The sequence below is a fragment of the Python bivittatus genome, unplaced genomic scaffold (genome assembly GCF_059951505.1).
Source record: "Python bivittatus isolate LINGU-HERP-01145 unplaced genomic scaffold, Pbiv_v1 ctg000610_np1212, whole genome shotgun sequence".
Classification (NCBI taxonomy): domain Eukaryota; kingdom Metazoa; phylum Chordata; class Lepidosauria; order Squamata; family Pythonidae; genus Python; species Python bivittatus.
The window spans coordinates 18,933,421-18,951,291 of NW_028277088.1; the positions used below are offsets into that span (position 1 = coordinate 18,933,421).

The 17,871-nt window shown below is 38.6% G+C and overlaps 1 protein-coding gene across 3 annotated transcripts in view; it reads right to left on the reverse strand.

The window, feature by feature from the left end:
* PLXDC2 (plexin domain containing 2) overlaps positions 1 to 17,871 on the reverse strand; it is a 227,599-nt gene that overhangs the window by 23,982 nt on the left and 185,746 nt on the right. For all 3 annotated transcript variants that reach the window (XM_088150418.1, XM_088150415.1, XM_088150414.1), the window contains exons 8-9: positions 16,419 to 16,514; positions 13,640 to 13,721 (exon numbers count right to left, since the gene is read on the reverse strand). In XM_088150418.1, coding sequence (XP_088006544.1) covers positions 13,640 to 13,721; positions 16,419 to 16,514 — 178 coding nt within the window. The remainder of the gene's footprint in view (positions 1 to 13,639; positions 13,722 to 16,418; positions 16,515 to 17,871) is intronic.

Here is a 17,871-nt window from a genome sequence, read left to right on the forward strand (position 1 = left end):
TCTGCCAGAGGTATTTTAAATAAGACATCATCTCTAGCAGACACCACCTGGATATGATCTGATGACTCCCAATAACTTGGGAAATCATGCAGTTGACCCATTGCTATGAATATTTTATGGGAAACATTATTTCTAGTATGTATTTGTGCTCCCTTTCCCCAAAGCAGGTATTAGATTAGGGAGCTCATTTGTTCTTTATCTTAACTGTTACAAATAGGAATACAGATAAAAGGGTCAAAGGCAAGAGTGACTTAGAATACAAGGATGCAAACTTCAAACTTTGCCAAGTAACTCTTTCTAAGCACATGTGTGGAAGAATTACCATTCTGCAAATTCCAGAGCTTGCTAAGTAAGAATTATTACATACAAATTGCCAGAGCTGGCTAAGTAATCTTTTCTACATAGGCATATCTTACATATGCAAAGGAAAATAGGGGACCATTGCTACTACAGATTTGGAAGAGGCCATGAAGACCACAAAGTCCCAGCCCTGGTTAGACTCTTTGATAACTTCCTAGACTAAATATAACTCTTTTCTAAGCACCATTCTCAATATCTCTTTAGCAAGATTTTTTGAGAAGAAAGGGAAGGGGTTATAGGAATTCTGGTAACCAAACTATTTCTGACATATAGATCAACTTATCCCAAAGTAAAATAGGGTGGAGTTGCTACTAACCGCAACTCTCTTTACTGATAATACGGGAGTTTGCAGGTAGTTGCTTACCAAATCATCTCCTGAAAATATATTATTTTGAGAACTCTTACATCCTGGTTCTGTGCAAGAATCCAACACAAAGCATCCATGATGGACAATTTTCCAGGCTTTGCTTGACATATTCTCGCTGGGTATTTGGCTCAATTGGTGAATTATTTTGTTAGGAAGTTCTTTCTTCATTTTCAACTGGAATCTGCCTTCCAGTAACTTACATTCATTACTCCATATCCATGCTGGCTGGGGAATTCTGGGAATTGGTTTGCACATTTCTTAATGTGGCCAAGTTTGAAAAACAATGATTAAAGTCATCCTTGTTGCTCTTCCCTACATCTGTTCCACTGTTTTCAAGAATTGTCCCCACAAAGAATGCAGCAGAATAATCCAATCTTGAGACTACCAGTACATAATTCACCAGAGCCATGTTTCTCTTTTCCAGGTAGAAAAACAGTTGTTTATCAGTTAAAGTTAATAAAAGGCCCTTCATGGCACTGATATTACATGGCTATCCAATCAAGAAAGACCCTAGTTGCCACCTACCATATGGGAGATGGGGGTAGAATTCCATCCGAAACAGTCATTTCTCCATTCTGTTTATATGGGCTGTTTATATTCTTAATTGTTAATTTAAATTATGTGGATTGGCAGTATTTTGTAATTCTGACAGATTAACATACCATTTTTATTTTAAAAAGAAAATAAATTTTAAAAATTACTTTGCACTAATTGTGTTATCACTATTATGTGTGGGCTTTTTGTTTAATATACCACAAGATTTTTAATTGGACTTTAATGTTTTAAAAAAAAATTCTTCCAGAATTCTAGATGTTAAGTCATGGAAATTAGTTACCAATTGTCTAGATGAGTTTTATATTCATCTGAAAATAGTAACATCTTAATTTATTTTTAATGGTCACCTGAATACATTTTAGATAGATAGATAGATTGATAGATTGAGGTTTTGCTACTCCAGTCCCAAAAGTTTTAGTTTATGGTAATACTTAAGACAATTACTTCCATCATTATATTTTTGCTGTTCAAAATAATACTTTAGATTTCTAATCATATCCAACTGTTCTAATTTAACCTGATATATGAAGACAGAAAAATAAATACACATTGCAGCTGGCATTAACCCATATTTTACTCTAACCTGACCTGCCAGAATACTTGCCAGAACACAGAAAATAAATCCCAGGAGTACCATCTGTTTCACACCACTTAGTTTTTATTCCTGACCCATAAATCAACTGTTGCTGGATTTTCTCTGCTTAAAACCTGCATGTAAAGGATGTATTTTATTCTTCAGACATCCAACAAAGCTTCAGAATTTTAGAGAGGTTGCTTTATAATGGCAATTGTTCCCAAAGTGCCAATAATCACACTTGGAACAGCATTTCATCTTGGATACCAGTAGAGTCCATCTGCTAGACATCAAGATGGACTTTTCTCTGAGATCTTCTAGACAAAGGTGTGTTCCTATAGTGGGACAAGGTTAGCCTGGACTGATCACATGATGTTATAAATGGGGGCTTCCAACTGCTAATGGAAATGTGTATGTAGATGGCAAATAAGTTTCAAGGCAGCCAATGCTGATTTATAAATGGCAATGTATTTATTGTAAGTGTGCAGGCTATAACTTAGATATGCGTGATCCATATCTTAGTGGAGAAAGATGCTCTTTGCCACATACAAACAGAGATACCCCAGTGGAACCCTATAGTTGGGGAATAAAATGCATTTTGTCCTTTTAAATCAAGACACAAATTGGTGGAATGTGGCTGAAAAAACGCAAGGCATGATATCATCCCCCAGAGCCTCAGATTAAAGTTTGGAGCTGGCAGGAAAAAGGGAAGTCTTGAATAATTGAAATAGAAGAACAGATGCTTCAGGTGCCAATCCTGAAAAAGCAGGTAGTAAGTCTGGGCCTAGACATTTGTGTTACACTATTTATGTTTACTTCCCATCCTTTATTTCACTCTGCAAGCTCAATAAATGTACTTCAGCTTTTTATGAATATATTGGATTGTGTACAAGGAAATAAACTTTTGTGATTGTAGGAATATGAAATCTCACTTCAATCTCTTTACAGCGAGTTTTTTTATTTGTAACAAATCGGCACCATCTTGCGGTCTGCCCGGGGTACTGTATTTTCTTTTGCAACTTATTTTTAAAGCTCCTGTTTTCCTGTTATTTGAACAGATCTAGATTTACTGGAACCGTGGAAGAAAAGTAAGGAACTAGGGGAGTGCATGCTTTTTCCTTTTTAGGTGATAAGTGCATATAGGCTGTAAACCAGGAATTGATGAGTTAATTTGAATCTTATTTCTTATGCCTTTGCTATTTTGCATATAATATCAACAAAGCCACTTTGACAGCCAGTTTGATGTAGCAGTTAAGGCATCAGGCTAGAAACTATGGGACTGTGAGTTCTAGTCCCACCCTAGGCACCAAGCCAGCTGGGTGACCTTGGGCCAGTCACTCTTTCTCAGCCCTAGGAAGGAGGCAATGGCAAACCACTTCTGAAATCTTGCCAAGAAAACTGCAGGGCCTAGTCCAGGCAGCCGCCAGGAGTCAGCACTGATTCAAAGGCACCAAATAAATAAATAAATAAATAAATAAATAAATAGATAGATAGATAGATAAATAAATAAATAAATAAATAAATAAATAAAATCAGCAAAGCATGATCACAAGGTTAAACCGGCATGGTCAAGTTATTTTCTTTCTTCATGTATGATGGAAAATCTATGAATGTATACTAGCACCTGGGAAGATACTTTCTCAAAACAACAGAAGTTTACCCCTGAGAGATGAACCTTTGTAGACCAGGATTTTGAAGGTGATTCTTGCACCCAAGCAGGCTTTGCGGATCACAGCATAAGACATCAAGTTATTGGCCACCTTGAAAGTACAGCAAGTAAACACTGATTTGCTGGTATGGTAATTCTCTGTGCTTAAACACTTGCCAGAAAAGGCAAGTGCTGATTGGCTAACAGTTTTCTGTGAATTCAAGATTCACAAACATACAGCCAGGTACATTCTTGTACTATCTTGAAGTATGAATAGATCTACAAATAGTCAACAGTGTATATCAATCTATAGTAAATTTTAAACCATATTGGGAAGGGTTGGGCCCTGGAAAGAATTATAGTGTGGAACTGGAACTCCTTTATATACAGTATACTATTGGTTTTGATATGGTCAAATGACTAATCAATAAAATATACTACTACTACTATATATACTATTGTATCTTTAATCTATCATCCTCTTAGTCCTCCTCCATCACCATCACAACCCCCCAGTTCCATAAATGGTTACCCTAACATGTAGTATTTCAGATTTGATTCCAGAAATTCAAAGCACACAGGGGAAACGCATAGCATTGTCTACAACTCTTTGAAGCACTGCACCTTTCCTTGGGATCACATGGCTGCCTTTAAAGATTCCTGCTTTAAAGAGTTCCAGACAGGTACTATGTTGATGTCCCCATGCGCTGTGAAGCACCTTTCTTTAATAGAAATGGACATGCTGCACAGCCCAGCTAGGATGGAACAGAATTCTTTTGGAACTCAGTTGAACTTTTAACAAGAAAACAAAAAACCCTGTAACAGTTTTTAATCTGTTCCTTTTTTCAGTTCAATGGATTTAAGGAAGAAAAATAATCTATGGAAAAAACACTGTATATAAATGCCCTACGCCACCCATTTACTTTACAATTGGGCAAATCTGTCCTTGAGGGCAAAGATCAAGACTGTTCACATGGGCAAGGGAGTCAAGATGGTGGCAACAGAAGCCTCAATGCACATAAAAATTGGGTAGGGCTCTGATCACCTGGTGGTGGCTGCCATCTTGACTTTTTGACCTTCCTCTCTACCATGGATGGTCCTGGCGAAGAAGGCTTTCCAAAAAGCCAGCTATCACTTTTTTGTACCTTTAAGATGTGATTATTTTCTCTCCTGGCACCTTGAAAGAAAGAAAAATTGTTGCTTACTTGGAAAATTAATTCACTGAGGTTACAAAAGAAGATGGTTGGATATTTCAGTTCCTTCAAAAGTCTTAATTTACAGACCCTTCTTAAAACGCCAGCTGGAGACTTGTTCTACAGTTGAATATCTGCCTATCTGGGAGTGAATCTCATTCTCATGCAGTTTCTGATTCTGAATCATGTAACTTCATGTGTGAAGTTCCCTTATCTGACTTGATCAGCATATTAAAGTGCAGTTTATTATATTTCTAGATTTATATGTTATTTTACTACAGCCTTACTAAACTTCGTACTTTACCAATGTGTTGGATTTCAGCTTAAAACTTCCAATTCAGCATTGGAATTATTGTCTCAATAATTCTCAGCTATTATGGGAAAGTCTGCTTTACTGCAATCTCAGTTCATATTATTTAACTACAATATGTTTGTCTGCTTCCCAGTCTACATCAGGCCCTAACCTATACAACACTGAGCAGGCATGCTGTTTTTATCAGTATAAGCCAACATCACAAATTGCTCTACACCCGTGTTGGATTAATTCCAGACACAGATTTATGCTATTTGGTTTTCAAATACACATTCTAGCTTGATGTCAAAACTATAATTTTTCCACAACAGGATCTAAAAATCCAAGATCATATTATTTTACTGAAATTGCAATTCATAAAAGCAATACCATTGGGAATGAGGAATAAAATACCCAAATGCAATAAAATTGCAATAATCCATTTATAAACTTTTCAGTTCTTACTCGTCATTAACATTAGGCCTGGCTATTATACTTTTCTTTACCACAATCCATGACAGAATAATGGACTTTATGAAAATTGCCAGTCCTAAAGTTTAAACCCCCCAGCATGTACTGAAAATGCAGGATATCATTTTCTGGACTTGGTTGACTATCTGTATGTCATTAATAAAATAAAGCCATCCTGAAATAGAACAAAACAGATTCATCGTGACCAAAGTGATTCAACTTGATTATTTTATCAAAGTTGAGGCAGTAGCAACACAATCCAGGTAAGATTCTGTAGAATTAACTCTGGCTAATTCCAGATTGAAGCAGAAACCATAATCACTCAGTTGTGATGGTGTAGTGTAGATGGTGTAGTACACTCAGCGGAGTGTACTGTGCAAAGCACTAACAAATATGGATGTGTGTCTTGGTAGGAGAGGACTGGGATGTAGAACTTTTGGGGGAGAGTCTTCATGATGGTCCTACAAGCTACATCCCTCTCTCCAGCGACCATATCAGAATTTCTATTTATTTATTTTTATGATGTACATCCTGCCATTCTCCCCATTGGACCCATTGTCTGACACTTTTAATCTTCCTGGGAAGAGGTCCTCTGTCTGAATACAGCCAGGTGTCCTTTCTATTCCACACCTATGTCCACTGGCATCACTTACTTTCATCTTTACTGGGCTAATCCACACCACTACTCTCAGGAAAGGAGCAGTGAGCAGAGCAAGCATCTACAACCTTGTGCCAGAAAGAAGAGAGGGAAGCTGCATTAGCATATACAGTACTTGCCATAAGAGGGGCCAGTTGCCTGAAGGTTGGCCCCTCCATTATACCCTCCCTTGTGAACGCAACTGGTGCCTCAAATTTTGCTTCTTTCCAGAGAACTGAAAGTGAATTTTCCTTGTCTTATGAATGGGTAGAGGCGGCCCAGGCTCGGTTTGCAAGTTACATGCATGCACTGCTGCTCAGCTCAAGGCACAAAGGCACAGAGTCAGAGAAAAAAAGGACTGTGCTTCTCAACAAGTGCTTATTTTTGTTAGATTTGCAATTGTATTCATCTGTTAGATTTATATCCAGGCTTTCATCCAGAGGGGTTGTGCCATTCAAAGGTTGTGAATGCACCTAGCATTTTGAGTAGATGGGTGTTTTCAATTAGATTTTTTTCCTTCAAAATGATATGTTTATCATTCTCAGCAGAAATAATGGACAGAAACAGTGTCCATTACTCCTCCATTTTTCCCCCAAGTAACCACCTCTGAGGTAGGTTGGGCTGAGAGGAGGAGTGGCCCAAAGTCAGTGCTGAGCTTCTGTGGCTGAAGATAGAACCTGAAGCTGGTCTCAGTTGACCACCTTAGTCAGTCCATCTTATACATTGGCCTACAGTCTAATCCTGCCAGGATAAAATATTTCAAAGTGGCAGAACAGACATTGGCAACATGGAATAAGAGAGGACACAAGGCAGGTCTGCTATTTCCTTATAGTTTGATTTCCTTCCGTTTTCATGAATAATATTGTTTCTGTCCATTATTTCTGCTGAGAATGATAAAAATATAATTTTGAAGGAAAAAAAATCTAATGGAAAAGACCCATCAACTCAGAATGCTAGGTGCATTCACAACCTCTGAATGGCACAACCCCTTCCTTCTGTTCTTCATTATTTTTTGGCTCCCCAGAGCCTCATTAGGTTGCTGGAAAACCCTTGAAAAGTTGAAGGCCTTTCCTCCCTCTTTTGCCATTATCTTGCCATTAACAAGTAGAATTTCCAACTCTAATTTCTAAGGCTAAAGTACGACAGCATTTAAAACAAGAACAGGAATGCAGCCTACATTACATAACTGTTGCAGTTGAATTCATTCATGCTAACAAGGTCAGCAGTTAAGGATGATTGTAAAAGCCTAAGCCTTTGTTGTTGTTGTTTAGTCGTTAAGTCGTGTCCGACTCTTCGTGACCCCATGAACCATATTGCGCCAGGCCTTCCTGTCCTTCACTGCCTCCCTGAGTTTGCTCAGTTTCATGCTCATTGCTTCAATGATGCTATCTAACCATCTCATCCTCTGCCGTCCTCTTCTCCTTTTGCCTTCAATCTTTCCCAGCATCAGGGTCTTCTCCAAAGAGATCTCTCTTCGCATTAGGTGACCAAAGTATCTGAGCTTGAGCTTCATTATCAGTCCTTCCAATGAACAATCAGGGTTAATTTCCTTTAAGATTGACTGGTTTGACCTCCTAGCAGTCCAGGGGACTCTCAAGAGTCTTCTCCAGCACCACAGTTCAAAGGCATCAATTCTTCGGCGCTCGGCCTTTTTTATGGTCCAGCTCTCACAGCCATACATTACTACTGGAAAAACCATAGCTTTGACTATGCGGATCTTTGTCGGCAAGGTGACGTCTCTGCTTTTTAATATGCTGTCTAGGTTTGCCATAGCTTTCCTCCCAAGGAGCAAGCGTCTTTTAATTTCATGGCTGCAGTCTCCGTCTGCGGTGATCTTGGAGCCCAAATAAATGAAGTCTGTTACTGCTTCCATTTCTACCCCTTCTATTTTCCAGGAATTGATGGGTCCAGATGCCATGATCTTAGTTTTTTTAATGTTGAGTTTCAAGCCAGCTTTTGCACTCTCCTCTTTCACCCTCATCAAGAGGCTCTTTAGTTCTTCTTCACTTTCTGCCATTAGGGTGGTATCATCTGCATATCTGAGGTTGTTGATGATTCTCCCTGCAATCTTGATTCCAGCTTGTGATTCTTCCAGCCTGGCATTTCTCATGATGTACTCTGCATATAGGTTAAATAAGCAGGGTGACAGTATACAGCCTTGTCGTACACCTTTCCCTATTTTGAACCAATCGGTTGTTCCATGACCGGTTCTGACTGTTGCTTCTTGGCCCGCATACAGATTTCTCAGGAGACAGGTAAGGTGGTCTGGTACCCCCATCTCTTTAAGAATTTGCCACAGTTTGTTGTGATCCACACAATCAAAGGCTTTTGCATAGTCAATGAAGCAGAAGTAGATGTTTTCTGGAACTCTCGTGCTTTCTCCATTATCCAGCGAATGTTGGCGATTTGATCTCTAGTTCCTCTGCCTCTTCGAAACCCAGCTTGTACATCCGGTAGTTCTCGGTTCATGTATTGCTGAAGCCTAGCTTGTAGGATTTTGAGCATAACCTTGCTAGCATGTGAAATGAGTGCAATTGTGCGATAGTTTGAGCATTCTTTGGCATTGCCCTTCTTTGGAATTGGAACGTAAACTGACCTTTTCCAATCCCGTGGCCACTGTTGCGTTTTCCAAACTTGCTGGCATATTGAGTGCAGCACTTTAACACCATCATCTTTTAGTATTTTAAATAACTCAGCTGGAATACTGTCATCTCCACTAGCTTTGTTGTTAGCAATGCTTCCTAAGGCCCACTTGACTTCACTCTCTAGGATGTCTGGCTCAAGGTCAGTGATCACACCAGCGTGGACATCAGGGACATTAAGATCTTTCTTGTATAGTCCTTCTGTGTATTCTTGCCACCTCTTCTTAATCTCTTCTGCTTCTGTTAGGTCCCTGCCTTTTTGTCCTTTATCATGCCCATCTTTGCACTAAACGTTCCTTTCATATCTCCAATTTTCTTGTAGAGATCTCTAGTCTTCCCCATTCTATTGTTTTCCTCAATTTCTTTGCATTGTTCATTTAAGAAGGCCTTCTTATCTCTCCTTGCTATTCTCTGGAAATCTGCATTCAGTTGCTTATATCTTTCCCTTTCACCCTTGCTTTTCGCATTCCTTCTTTCCACAGCTATTTGTAAAGCCTCATCAGACAGCCATTTTGCTTTCTTGCATTTCTTTTCTTTGGGATGGTTTTAGTTGCTGCCTCCTGTACAATGTTACGGACCTCCGTCCATAGTTCTTCAGGCGCTCTGTCTACCAAATCTAATCCTCTAAATCTATTCATCACCTTCACTGTGTACTCACAAGGAATATGATCTAAGTCATACCTGAGTGGTCTAGTGGTTTTCCCTACATTCTTCAATTTAAGCCTAAATTTTGCAGTAAGAAGCTCATGATCTGAGCCACAGTCAGCTCCTGGTCTTGTTTTTGCTGTCTGTATAGAGCTTCTCCATCTTTGGCTGCAAAGTATATAATCAATCTGGTTTCGGTATTGACCATCTGGTGATGTCCATGTGTAGAGTCGTCTCTTGTGTTGTTGGAAAAGAGTGTTTGCTATGACTAGCTTGTTCTCTTGACAGAACTCTATTAGCCTTTGCCCTGCTTCATTTTGTACTCCAAGGCCAAACTTGCCTGTTATTCCGATTACTCCTTGACTTCCTACTTTAGCATTCCAATCCCCTATGATGAAAAGGACATCTTTTTGGTGCTAGTTCTAGAAGGTGTTGTAGGTCTTCATAGAAGCGGTCAACTTCAGCTTCTTCAGCATCAGTGGTTGGGGCATAGACTTGGATGACTGTGATATTGAATGGTTTGCCTTGGATACGCACTGAGATCATTCTGTCGTTTTTGAGGTTGTACCCCATTACTGCCTTTCCCACTCTCTTATTCACTATGAGTGCAACTCCATTTCTTCTAAGGGTTTCTTGCCCACAGTAGTAGATATAATGGTCACCCGAATTAAATTCACCCATTCCCGTCCATTTCAGTTCGCTGATTCCCAAGATGTCGATGTTCAGTCTTGTCATCTCATGTTTGACCACATCCAGCTTGCCTTGGTTCATAGATCTTACATTCCAGGTACCTATACAATATTGTTCTTTACAGCATCGGACCTTCTTTTCGCTTCCAGATACATCCACAGCTGAACGTCCTTTCGGCTTTGGCCCAGCCGCTTCACTCTTTCTGGAGCTACTTGGAATTGCCCTCCGCTCTTCCCCAGTAGCATATTGGACACCTTCCAACCTGAGGGGCTCATCTTCCGGCGTCATATCTTTTAGCCTTTTAACATTGTTCATGGGGTTTTCTTGGCAAGGATACTGGAGTGGGTTGCCATTTCCTTCTCCAGTGGACCACATTTTGTCAGAACTCTCTGTCATGACCTGTCCGTCTTGGGTGGCCCTGCACGGTATAGCTCATGGCTTCACTGAGTTACGCAAGCCCCTTCGCCACGACAAGGCAGTGATCCATGACAAGGTCAGCAGTTAAGGATGATTGTAAAAGCCTAAGCCTACAGAACTATTATTGTGCATTTTAAATTCCAATTATTTTGTGACTCTCAAATTGCTCCTCCTGATACCATACTGAATGCCAAAAATACAAATGGAGTGTGGCAAAACAAACTTAGAAAAGGCTAAGTAAAAACTGTTGACAAATAAGTATGTTCAACACACAGATTGCTTTGAGGCACTTCTGTTCTAGAGTTTTCAATCAGTTATATGCATTTCACAGGTAGAAGTCAGACACAGTCGAGATGGGACACAGGGCAGGACACTGCAAGTTTAATTAAGCCTTTTGGAAGTGATAAATATAACAACAGCTTTCCAGTAAACACATGAATGTTCTTGGAAAAACAGAACTTTTTGTTTCTATCATGGCAAGACCCAGGTTCATTGACACACTGATTGGTGGTACTTTACATGAAATATTGAGAATAATTGATTTAGAATGTTTTATGGTGCTCTCTAGGAACATAAATTTTCTTTATGCCCATGTTTTGACAAGATGTTTGCATCAGTAATATAGAGAATAGATCCACCAGTATAACTTGTTCTGCCCTTGATTAGCACATGAACTACATTATGAAATATATCACATATTCACACTTTGCAACCTGTAATTGCAAATGTTTTTTTTTAAGTTATATATGATATCCTCATTATTTACAACCACACAAATGTTTACATGACTTTAAACACAGGCCCCAAAGACAAATTTACAATAGTATGTAAATTTTCAGGAATAGCATACCAACATATTAGATGTCAATTTTTTCATGAATATTAATGGAGTCATTGCTTGACATGATCAGATATGAACCATCGTGATCTTTCCTGTTGCAAACTGAAGTATAGAGCTAATTCCTTCCAATCATCCTGTATCTCTTGTGAGATGAGAGACATCTTGTAAGTGTAAATATTTCACAAGATTTAAAGGCTTCTCTTTCAAACTTCTTCAATCATATAATACAGTAGTTCATTAATGCTATTAAAAAATCCAATATAAACCTTTTAGGTGGACTGGGTTCAGTCTGAAGTTCCAAATAGCCTTCTTTTGTAAGTACATTGTTAAATCTGATCCTCCTGTATCCCAGTCACATAGAATTTCATGGAGTGTTTTATAAAATGTGTAAACATATTACACCTTAAGACAGTTGGAGATTGTATTCAAGGACAGATCAAATTACACTGAGTGAACTCTTTATTATATCACTGATGAAGACACGGTGCTGAAAAGTTTGATTTATATAGATGGAGCACTCTAAAATATTCTAAAACGCTGCATTTTGTATGTTGAACGTGCTTATTTGTTAGCAGCTTGTGCTTTTGAATGTAGGAATGAAATATTCATTGTGGGTTTTCTCAGATGACACTCCACCTCCAGATTTTATTGGTATTATACAAGTGCTAGATCCAATTCAGTATATATTAGATTGTACTTACAAGATGCTTTTTTAATAATCTTTTTTCAAAGGTTTAGATGTTGATACTTTTTTTTATGGAAAGAGGGGAATACGTGCTTGTATGTCACCAACTATTCAGAATAAATGGCCTAAATAAAAGGAACTTGCTTCTATTTGGCTGCCAAAGCTAAGGAGCTATAACTGGATAAGCAATCCTATTAAGGAACCACATATAATCTATATTCTTAAGCGAAAGAATGTAATTTTTTTCAATCAAGTGATTTCCAGATGTGTTGGGCTATAATTCTAATTCATTCTAGCCACTCCTTAATTCTAGCCACATACATACATATACATAATTTATATAATTTACAATTTATATATAATAAATATATAATTTAAAATTAGATTTTTAAAATGAGCAACGTTTTCACTATTTTTACAATAAAGGCTTGTTTATTAACCCACAGAACAACTGTTGGCTACTGCCTTAATGGACAGCCTGTCGTGCTTTCAATTATATTTCATACCTCTTGCCAATATCCTGTAATTCTAGGGCACTCCCACCAAGCATGGCAATGAATCCTTTTTTCTCAGTGTTAATTATGCTGGAAGAGTCTGGCTGCCAATTAAGACCTCTTGAGACTCTGAGAAAGGAACCTTATAACTTCCTCTACCACAATTTAAAAGGTCAAAAGCAATACGAGACAATAAATCAGCTCAATTAAAAGAACCTCATTTATTCTACAGGTGAAAGGAAATGTATTGTCGAAGGCTTTCATGGCCGGAATATGATGGCTGGTGTGGGTCTTCTGGGCTGTGTGGCCATGTTCTGGAAGCTTTGTTTCCTAATGTTTCGCCAGCATCTGTGACCGGCATCTTCAGAGGGCAGGAGCACAGACAGGAGCAGTTCTCTCTGTGCCCAGGATGATGTGACCCTGTTGTGGGTATTTATAGAGATCAGTGAGGGTGCCTGAAGGGGGTGGGGTTTGGGTTAACGAGTGGCTGCTTGTTTTGGTGTCAGAATATGTGTGTATCTTCCTGGGGGTTAGGCAGGGTTTTTTCTATTGAGTTGTTAACAAGTGGCTGCTGAGGGTGATTAGCATGTTCATTGTGTGAATTGTTCACGCGTCCTGGTGGAACTCAGCTCAGCCACCAGGACGCATGACCAACCAACGAACTTAGCTCAACCACCAGGACGCGTGAACAATTCATACAATGAACATGCTAATCACCCTCAGCAGCCACTTGTTAACAACTCAATAGAAAAACCCTGCCTAACCCCCAGGAAGATACACACATATCTTTGTTTTTGACACCAAAACAAGCAGCCACTCATTAACCCAAACCCCACCCCCACCCCACACCCACCCCACCCCCACCCCACCCCCTTCAGGCACCCTCGCTGATCTCTATAAATACCCACAACTGGGTCACATCATCCTGGGCACAGAGAGAACTGCTCCTGTCTGTGCTCCTGCCCTCTGAAGATGCCGGTCACAGATGCTGGTGAAACATTAGGAAACAAAACTTCCAGAACACAGCTACACAGCCCGGAAGAACCATACCAACCATGGTGAAAGGAAAAATTGATTCATTATCAAGGCCATTGTGTACCAAAGACCAAGGTTAACAAGCTTTCTTACCTTTGGAGTTTATTGCACCAGCTGCAGTTGAAGCCAATCTGAGACATGATACAGGGTTCACAGCTATTAAACTGAATACAAGCTGTAAAAACAAATAAAATAAAATAAAATAAAATGTATGTACACATACACAGGCACAAGCACATAAAAATAAATTGTTCATCTTAACAACACTTCCTACAATCAACTTTTCAAGAATTTATTCTCATCAAAATAAATGAAAAATGATTGGAAGACAATAATTTGTCACCTCCAGAACACATTATGGAGATATATGAACATATTAAAGACTGATCTTCCACAGTTAATTTTGATCCCATTTGTAATTGTAATGCCTTCCTACAGATTGTCATGTCTTGTATGGCTCCTAAATCTGCCTTTCTGCTATGAAGGCATTCAGTGTTTTCCTTATGTGTCCCCTTATGTCTGTTCACCTTTGATAGCATAGTTAATGTTTTTGGCAGATGGACATAATAAAAAGGTTAGGAAACTGTGAATGAGCCATAACTGGATTAAAAACAGTTCAGCTGCTGAGTCCAGTTTCTTCAGATGGGCTGTGGGCAATTTACATTCCAAGCCTTATTTTTTAAAAATGAAAACAACAACAACAGAAATGGACAAGCAGCAAAGCAAGCATTTGACTTTATTTATTTTGGAGAAAAATCATGAAAAGTAAGCTGGTTAGTTCATGAGACATTCATAAAGGATTAAGGACCTAAGAGCATAAGATTGTGTAAATATGCAATCTCCAGACAGTGAAAAACATAATTGATACAATGACCAATCTTCAGTGATCAATCAATGATCTGGCTAGGCAGGTCAGCTATGGTTCTCACATTTGTTCTGGTCTATGTCATGATTATCATACATGCATGCATAGCTACATTGGGTAACTTACAAAAACCCTTCTAACATCAACATCCCTAATGGATGGCCAACTGCTGACAGAGATACTATGATCTGCTATGTGCATCTACAACCTTCTCAACATTTTGCCTTTCACACAGTTCTTTGATACAGCTTTGTTCCAGGTCAGTGTAAGAAATTTGAAATATCTAAGTGTCACACATAGGTATATATTAGTGATATGGGCAGGGCAGGCAGATGGGTATCAGTACCTACTCCAAGAATCCTCAACAATTGTCTCAGAATTCTAAGCACTACCACCCATTCTGATTGGTGAAGGAGATAAAATCTACTCAATATAGATCAGACACCAAGGTCAAGACACAGGGTAACAAATATAGAAGTTATGCCAATCAATCAAGTATAACAGCCTACAATAAAGCTGTTAAAGGCAAGTAAACAGTGGAAATACCAAGAGAATAGATGGGAGAAAGGATCAGCCAGATGCTATCCACAGTTCTGTTGCAAATTACACTTTAACAATTGCGAGGACCAGAGTACTGATATAATGCTGAAGGCTTTGACATCTGAACCAAGCCTTGCCTCTCTTTTATGGACAGTAATTCTTCCAAAGGCCCTCATTCTATCTCAAAGAGTCTAGCATTCCTCTGTAATTCCATGGCTACTTCTCATCTGAGATGCATGGGTATCTACAAGCTCCTGCTGCTTTTGTCAAAATGATGAAAACAGCATCACACTGTCAGCTATGACCCTTTGGGATGTGCATGTGCTGTCACAACACATGTACAAAAGGGGCAAGGCTTGCATTGTGACATTGTTTTTATCATTGTTAGCCCCCTCCCCACCCCTATGAACATACAGTAGCTGCTGAGAAGAACTGAATGGATATAAAATCCAGGGAAGTTAGTGGAACAATCGTTTAAGAAGCTTCAGTTGCTATCATCATAATAGAGGAGGTCCAGTGAGGTAAATGGAGCTTACCCTGTGAGACAGGTGAAGTTCATCCAAGATTAAACTTTATCTAAAGTTTATCCAAGATTAAAGTTTATCCAGGATTAAAGTTTATCATGAGCTTTATCAAAGTGTTGGCGTAACGAACTTTTGTACATCTAATTTAAGGCCAGCACTCTATTGATCATTCCATGTCATCTCCAAACAAAACCAGACAAAGTAGGATACCTAGACATGGTACAGTATATCACAGCTGCCTCCAACCTGATGTGCTCTAAAGAAGTAGTGGAAATTAATGCTCATACTCCTGTACTCAGCTAATTGCTAATGTATCTTGAGGGTGCCAGGTTGCAGAAAGATGGTATACAAACAAAAATCAACATATATACTATTGCTTCAAATATTAAAGTATAACTGGATTCACACATCACAATGTGTTATGTTTAGCTTTCACTTAGCATGTTTTCTGAACCTAATCACAGTGGTTTGCCAACCACAGCTTAATGTAATGTGCAAATCAGCCTAATGTGGCTTATTAAAAAATAATATTTTACAAGACTGTAGTTTATCACAAAATGTGAACCTAGTCAATTTATAGACAGTCACACTTGCACACACACACACATGTGGAAGAAGAAACAAATGACTGAGAAATGGCCAGATAAGAAATAGGTTTATGTACAAGAATAACGTATATGCATAAAGATTAGTACCTACATAATGCTGACATGGGACTGACCAAGGCAGAGCACAAGAATGAAAGTGACATTAGTACAGTATATCTACCACTGTACTGTTATGCTGGCTTAGACATCAACAGATATAAGTAATTTTCCTCTATCTGCCAACAGTGTAAAAATATCTCTTTGTAATACTACAAATACTACAAAAGAAAAGAGGCATATTTTAAAACCAGCCTTTAAGAATGTAGTATTTCATCTGCTTATTAGATATAACTTACTGGGCAGAGGAATCATCTCAACAGCTGACAGATTGGTGACCTTTGACATCTGAAGTTCCACTCTGTGATATTCATATATTGTTCTTCTACGAACATCTGTAAGAAAAGAAACATTAGCACTGAGATATGTAATTTAAATGGAACTTTATTGAAATAAAACATTTCTATTATCAAGAAAAGACCAGATAGGTACTGTTAGTCACTCATGTGTCAAATACATTTAATCTGAAAAACATTAATGGTTTTCATACAGGCTGGACCATTTCCCTCCTTTTCATTGAAAGTAAGCTTGGATAGGGTCACAGTTTAAATTAGTATACCCCTCCAAACAAAATATTCATTGCAAAGCCATACATGGCCAGCAGACAGCAGGAGGAGGGCAAATGTTCCTATTTTCCAAAAAGGGAAGAAAAGAGGTTCCAGGTAACTACAGATTACTCAACTTGACATCCGAACTGGGCAAAACTCTAGAATAAATTATTAAGCAGTCAATTAGAAAATAACGTATTGCATTATAGAAGCCAGTATGAGTTTATTGGGAATAAGTAATGCCAGATCAACCTGATCTCCTTTATTAATACAGTGACCAGTTAGTTGACTGCAGTATGTGGTAGATATAGTGTATCTTAACTTAATTAAAGCATCTGATAGTTTCCCATAAGATTCTGCTAGAGAAGATTGCAAAATATGGGTTGGAATGGACCTTGCTACTATTAGATAAATACAGAGCTGGTTAAATAATCAAAATCCAACAAGTATACATCAGTGGATTCACATCAAGCAAGACGGAAGTGTCTGGTGCTATATCACAGCACTCTGTTTGAGGCTTTGTGTTGTTCAATATATTTATAAATGACTTAGATGAGGGGCTAGTAAATATTACTACCAAATTTGCGGATGACACAAAGATAGGAGACGATCAAGTATCTTAGAATACACTATCAAGATTCACAAGGATCTTGACAAGCTGGAACAATGGGCAGACACAATAAGATGAATTTCAATAGAGATCATGTGAAATCCTATATTCAGGCAGAAAAAAAGAAAGGCACAAGTATAGAATGGGGGGAGGGGTACAAGGGAAGAGGATTTGGGTGTCTTGGTTGATTATAAACTGAGCAAGAGTCAATACCATGATGTAGCCACCCCCCCCCCCAAAAAAGAAAGAAAAAAGCGAATGCAAATGCAAATACAATCCTAGGCTGTATCAAGAGAAGTACTGTATCAGGATCAAGTCAAGTCAGGGTTCTGTTTATTCTATTCTGTTCAGACCACAACTTAGTATATTGTATCCAGCTCTGGACTCTGCATTTTAGGAAGGATATTGATAAACTTGAGTGTATCCAGAATAGAGCAACTGAGTTGATAAGGGATCTGTGCTGGGGGTGGGGCACTTATGAGGAACAGTTTGAAGCACTGAGTGTATTTAGCCCAGATGAGACATAATAGCTGT